The sequence below is a fragment of the Hydra vulgaris genome, chromosome 08 (assembly GCF_038396675.1).
Source record: "Hydra vulgaris chromosome 08, alternate assembly HydraT2T_AEP".
Taxonomy (NCBI): Eukaryota; Metazoa; Cnidaria; class Hydrozoa; order Anthoathecata; family Hydridae; genus Hydra; species Hydra vulgaris.
The window spans coordinates 60,583,674-60,589,933 of NC_088927.1; the positions used below are offsets into that span (position 1 = coordinate 60,583,674).

Consider the following 6,260-nt stretch of genomic DNA (forward strand, 5'->3'; position numbering starts at 1 on the left):
CAATTGAAAGATGTTGCTATTAACATTTAAAATAACTTAACAAAAAGCAGTAAAATGATGAATCTTTATCAATAAATCCACGTTATGGTATCTATTACAAATAAGTAGAAAATTTGCATCACAGAAAATTTTTTTTGATTGTTTTAAGACAGAATATTTTTAGATTAAACAGTTGACTGAATTTTTTTTCATTCAAACCTTATAATGGGCACATTTCTATTATATATATCTTATGAATACATTTCTATATTGTCCTAGTTTTACGCCTCATAATCCGAACTTAACTAATATTATTGTCGATTCACGTATAGCAGTAGTTAAATCAGTAAAAAATAATCTCTTTCTATAAGAATAAAGTTTTTAGCAGCCGCTAAAAATAGTTGTAAATTTGGCATATAAAAATTACTTTTGATAAATGTATTGGGAGTTAGCTTTAGAATTTTTTTGTATGTTTGTTGGTCTTGCTTTAAGTAAATTGTGCATGGAAACAAAAGTAGAAAGTGATATAAAAGGCAACTTCATAATACCAGGCTTATTTCCATTAAGATGCTCCTCGTTGGATGATATTGATATGAGAACTGTTGCATGGATAGAAGCCTTAAAATATACAGTTGAAAAAGAAAACAAGAGACAAAACAAAAGTTTATTCGATTATGTAGTTTATGACACTTACGATTCCACAAATTTTGATAGGACGTCGTTTGCTATACTAGACACTTTAATGTTTTCCCCCAATAATAAAATTGCAACTTGTGCATGCGATGACTTTGTTCAACAAAACAATATATTAGGGTTTTTAGGTCCATCCGAATCAGCTAACTGTATATACGCTCTCGCACTAGCAATGCCTCATACAAACATTCCAATCATTAGTTATTCTGCAACAAGCGTGGAGTTGGATAATAGAATTTTGTATCCAAACTTTTTTCGTACGGTTCCCCCTGACAACTACCAAGCACTATTTATTATAGACATTTTAAAAAATTTTCATTGGACATACGTCGTTGTAATAGCAATAGATAGCTCATACGGCAGAGCAGGAATTGAACAACTTGTAAAAGTTGTTGAGAATGATGTATCTGGTGATAGAATTTGCTTTGCTTTTACAGCAATACTGCCTCAAGTTTATGACCCAAGTAAATATTCAACTGTAGTAAAAAATTTGATAAAAGAAATTGCAGCAAACGTCATAGTAGTTATTGGAACATTCAATCTTGTACAAAATTTATTAAAAGAAACGGATAGTCAAAATTTAACCAGGCGAACGTGGCTATTAAGTGAGGCTACTGGTAAAAACACTTGGTTTTTTGATTATAACAATCATGTTGGGAATAATTTTCTTTTTATTGTCCAGACTGAAGGGGCTGATGATTTATTTAAAAAATACTTTTTTGGCTTAACCTATCAGAATTCAAGTCCATGGTTAAAGGCAGTATTCGAAAAATATGGGGTTAACGAAAGTACAAACAACTTTTCTACAAATAATATATCACAAGTATTTGATCTCAGTATGGTTTCATTTGTTCAAGATGCTGTTAAGGTTTTAATTGAAGCTTTTTATCTCTATCAAAACACATTTTCCACTAACATCACGCAAAAAATTTATAATAGAACAAAGTTCAATGAGCAAATCAAAAAAGTAAATTTTCCTATTTTGAATAATTCTAAAACCTTCAGCTTTAATTCAAATCAAAATCCTGAGTCAGCTTATTTTGAACTCTATACTTTAAGCAATTCTACGTTTGTGAATATTGCATTGTGGTCAAATAACCTTAGTTTAATGTATTTAAAAAAAAACACGGAATTAAATACTATAAAATCAACGTGCTCAACACCTTGTCTTCCGGGAGAAAGAAAGCTAGTAAGTTCAGTCAGTTCACTAAAACAATGTTGCTGGACATGTATTCCGTGTCCGGATAATTCAGTAACTAAATCCTCAAATGATCAAAATTGTACGGTATGCGATGAAAGTATTGATGAATACCCAAACGAAGAAAAAAGTGACTGTATTAAACGCAAACGCTTCTATTGGAATTTAAGTAACAGTCCACAATTACTGCACCAAGTTTTAACTTTAATATTTTGCAGCATAGGGGCCATATTAAGTGCAATTTTTATTTATACATTTGTCATTAAAAAAAAGACTCCGATCATTCGATCTTCAAATTATGAGTTGTCGTTAATTCAGTTGTTTTTTCATTTGATTATGTTTATTCTCCCACTTTTAACATTTCCAGAGGAGACAAGCATAAAATGTGCCGTTAGAATATATTTAGGGAGTTTATTGCACGTGGTTGTAATTACGATTATATTAGTAAAAGTTACTCGTATTGTTGCTGTTTTTAATCTAGTTAATCATCGTAAACTGTCAACAAAAAAAACATTTTATATTCGATCTAAAATCGTTTTACTGCTCGTATTCTTTCCTTGTTTATTTATTGTATTGATTTTCGTTGTACACAAAAGCAAATATGGAGTATATCTTGAAGATGATAAAAGAGAGCCTTTACAGAAATATTGCAATGCGCACAGTTTCTGGTTATTTCACTTATGTTACGTGCTCCTTTTATCTACCTTGTGTGGCTATCAAACATTTAAAGGTAAAAGTCTACCATGGAAATACAACGAAACAAGCAAGATAGCCTATTCTTTATTTTTTTCTAACATAACTTTGTGCGCATTGGTTGGACTTAACTACAGTAGTCTTGATACAAATACAAGAAGATTTACAAGCTGCATCCTTATGAGTGTTTCAATGTTTTTTTTGATGATAATCCTGTTTTTTAGTAAAATTAAAGTTGTATGGTTAAACCCAGAAAAGAATTCCTTATCTGAGTTCCGAAAAAATTCTTTTAAAACTGTGTACTCAAACGAATCTCTTCGTTCTGCATCATCGAATCAAAACGATTTTATTCCGTCTAAATCATTCAATCAAGATGAACATCTTTGCTCTGCAGTATCAAATCAAGACGAATCTTTTCGTTCTAGAGTACTAAACCAAGAGGAATCTCCTCAATTTATAGCACTAAATCAATTTACTATTGAAGATTTGTTAAATATTGAGGCTTGTTAAATATAGTTAATAAAAGTGAAGTAAATACTGAATAATGGAAACAAACAAAATCTCCATAGCAGTAACAGAAAGCCCAAATTTCTTACGAATGTTATACAGGCGCAGATTTTTTTTCAACGGGCGCAGACCCGTTAAAAAAAAAAAACAAAACAACAACAAAAGGAAAGTTTATAAATATTTGTTAAACTTATATTAGTTTGTTTAATTTCTTTTCTTTTTCTTTTTCCATTTTTGCTTTTAATTACACTTTTTTTGGTTTATTAAAAAAAAAAAAAAAAAAGACGCGCATTATTATTTTAATAATACATGCTAAGTTTTTTTTTCAAAAGACAAAATTAATATATTATTAATGAAGAATATTTTTTTAATTTTAATAATTTTTGCAATTTTATTGTAAAACTATTGCATTTATTTTAGTATACTTTGTGTAAAATCCAAAGACAGTTGTTTAACTCCAAAACTACTTATTAAATTTATTTGATGTTTGAATCCTACTTTAGCAACTGTATCCAATATTTTTAACACAGTATTAATATAAAGTAATCTTGAAATATTTGAACAATTTACAAATTATTTTTTTATTGTAAAATTTTTAATGTAAATTTTTTTTTGTAAAATTTTATTGGAAAGTTATTGCATTCATTTTAGTATACTTTGTGTAAAATTCAAAGACAGTTGTTTAACTTTAAAATTACTTATTAATTTATTTGATGTTTAAATCCTACTTTAGCGACTTGATTGCGTCCAATAATTTTAACACATAGTATTAATTTAAAGTAATCTTGCAATATTTGAACAATCCTCAAATTATTTTTTAATCGCTCAATTACATTGAGCAATAAAAAATAGTTACGAATGAAGATATTCGGAGAAATGATTATACAATTTGAGTGTAATTATTATGAAGTGATCACGAGAGCAATTGAGCGTAATCACGAGAGCATTTGAGCGTAATAACGAGACCATTTAAACATTTTTTTAATTCTTCCACGCTTTATAAAAAACTACGCGAGCATTAGTTTTTGTTTAAAGTTTTTTTTTTAAATATTTAAAATAATGGTTAAAGAATATGTAATATTTTCTGCTACAAGGTCAATGTCAAAAACAACAAAATAAATGTTAAAAATGACTAAATGTATCTTAAACGTTGTAAGTGAAACAAAAAACAATTTTATATTATGAAAATTTACCAGAGATCATCAAGTTAAGAGGATCTTCTTACCCAGTGGGTACACCAACGTTGGAACAGCGTTAAACAACGTTGTTATTTAGGTTGTAACAACGTTGGATTAGCGTTGGAAATGGAAAAGATGGATAACGTTAGATTTTCCAACGTTAATCAACGTAAGACTTTTAAAGTAAAACGTATTTTTTAAGTAAAAGTTGGCAGTCATTGGGACTTGAACCCGATCACCCGTCTCATGGAACATCACGCTACACATAAGCTACACATTCATACTAAATATGGAAATATTTACTAATATATAGTAAAATTTTATAAAAAAAAATTTAAGCTTTATAAAATTTACTTTGCTTAGTGGAAAGTTAAAACCATTAAGGTAGATTAGGGTAAAATTAATACCTTCGTAGTTGAGCATTTTTAAAGATTTCTTAGATATAAGTAGTGAAGTCAAAGTTGCTTTGTATTTTTTGAATCAACTTTATGTGGTAATAACAGGAATCAGTACAATTAGCGTAAAGTCATATGCAGTAATTAGCGGCTATCATATAATTAAAATGTTTTAACTATACGATTGCCGCTAAATTTTATGCGTTGTTAAAATAATATCTTCGCGAATGAAATTTTGGCGCTGAAATTAAAAAAAAAATAACTTTCATAAAGAAAAGCTAAGGTAAAAATCCAATCCATTTTTGTTTGAAAAGCAATGCATAGAAGAATTTTGTTTTGACTTTATTTATAGATGCCATTTTTATGTTATGTGTGCAGTAAGGTGATGCTATTTTTTATTTTCTAATGAAACTTTTTCCATAACATGAATAAATGTATTCTAAGAACAGTTTAAAAAAAAGTAATTGAATACTTAAAAATTTTATTAGGTCAAAAAAAAAAGATTACTTTATAGAAATGCAATAAAAATACTTATCAGGATTACTTAACTAAAATTTATCCTTTATTAGAGAATATTTATATCGTTTTTAAATTAGATGAAGTTAATAGTTATTATACTATAAATTTAGCTTAATTATTATGTTCGGAGTAGAAGCAAAGTAATTTTATTTAATTTGGTTATAAATTTATTTCCGTAAATATGTAAGTGCTAATGGAGCCTAAAAGAGAAAGGCAAACAACTCTAGACCACCGTGTTCAAAAGAATCGAGGGAGCTTTTGCTATTAGCTGCTCCATATGGATTACAAACGAAAAGCTTGACTAATTTCAGAACTGTTCTAAAAGTTCGGCACATTTTGGCTACTATCACCATTTAGAACTGTTATAATATTCCCACTCCACATTAATCTACTATTTTTAGAGCTGGTAAAAGGTTGCAAATCTTAACTCTTTGATGGGAACGCTGTGGCACCGTATAATTACGGTATTAAGAAAATGGAACGCATGGTTATTGCCCTTCAATTTGAGGGACCAATTTTATGGTACATTAGCCTTAAAACACTTCATACAAATGGAACTTCTAAAAATCTAGCAGCTATGATAAAGGAAACGTTGTTAGAGTATAATGTTATCGATAAAATATCACGTATCAGATGCAACACCTGCTCTGTCAACATTGGTTCCTAAAGTTAATATTATTATTTATTTATAAATATATAATTACATTTTGTTATAGGTAGAGCTTATGATGGTTCTGGTGGAATAATAGGCATTTTACGAACTGAGCTATTTAACTGACATGATCCGTATAACAGGTGTAATGCTCACATTTTCGACTTTTTTTAAAAAAAAGAAGGCAACTTTCTATTTACCCACACCATCAAAATCACTTGCTCTAACTGATTTTAAGTTTATAAAGAAACTAAAAGATAAGTACCCACAGTTAATAGAATCGTGTAATGTGCTGCATGAAACGCCTCATCCTCTTTCTACGGCAAAAACATGGAGAGATGATTATAGACTATTGGTTAGGTTTGTTTTATTAAACTTTTTTTTTTCAACATCAATTATATGTATGCATTATATATCAATATTGTGTATGCATTTTTTTCTTTAGG

At 28.7% G+C, this 6,260-nt stretch overlaps 1 protein-coding gene across 1 annotated transcript; it reads left to right on the plus strand.

Moving 5' to 3' along the window:
* The first annotated feature begins 273 nt into the window (after positions 1-273).
* Positions 274-3,353, plus strand: LOC136084036 (metabotropic glutamate receptor 3-like). The gene has a single exon (XM_065804077.1). It carries the CDS (start codon positions 416-418, stop codon positions 3,071-3,073), a length of 2,658 nt encoding a protein of 885 aa, XP_065660149.1. The 5' UTR covers positions 274-415; the 3' UTR covers positions 3,074-3,353.
* Positions 3,354-6,260: the final 2,907 nt, after the last annotated feature.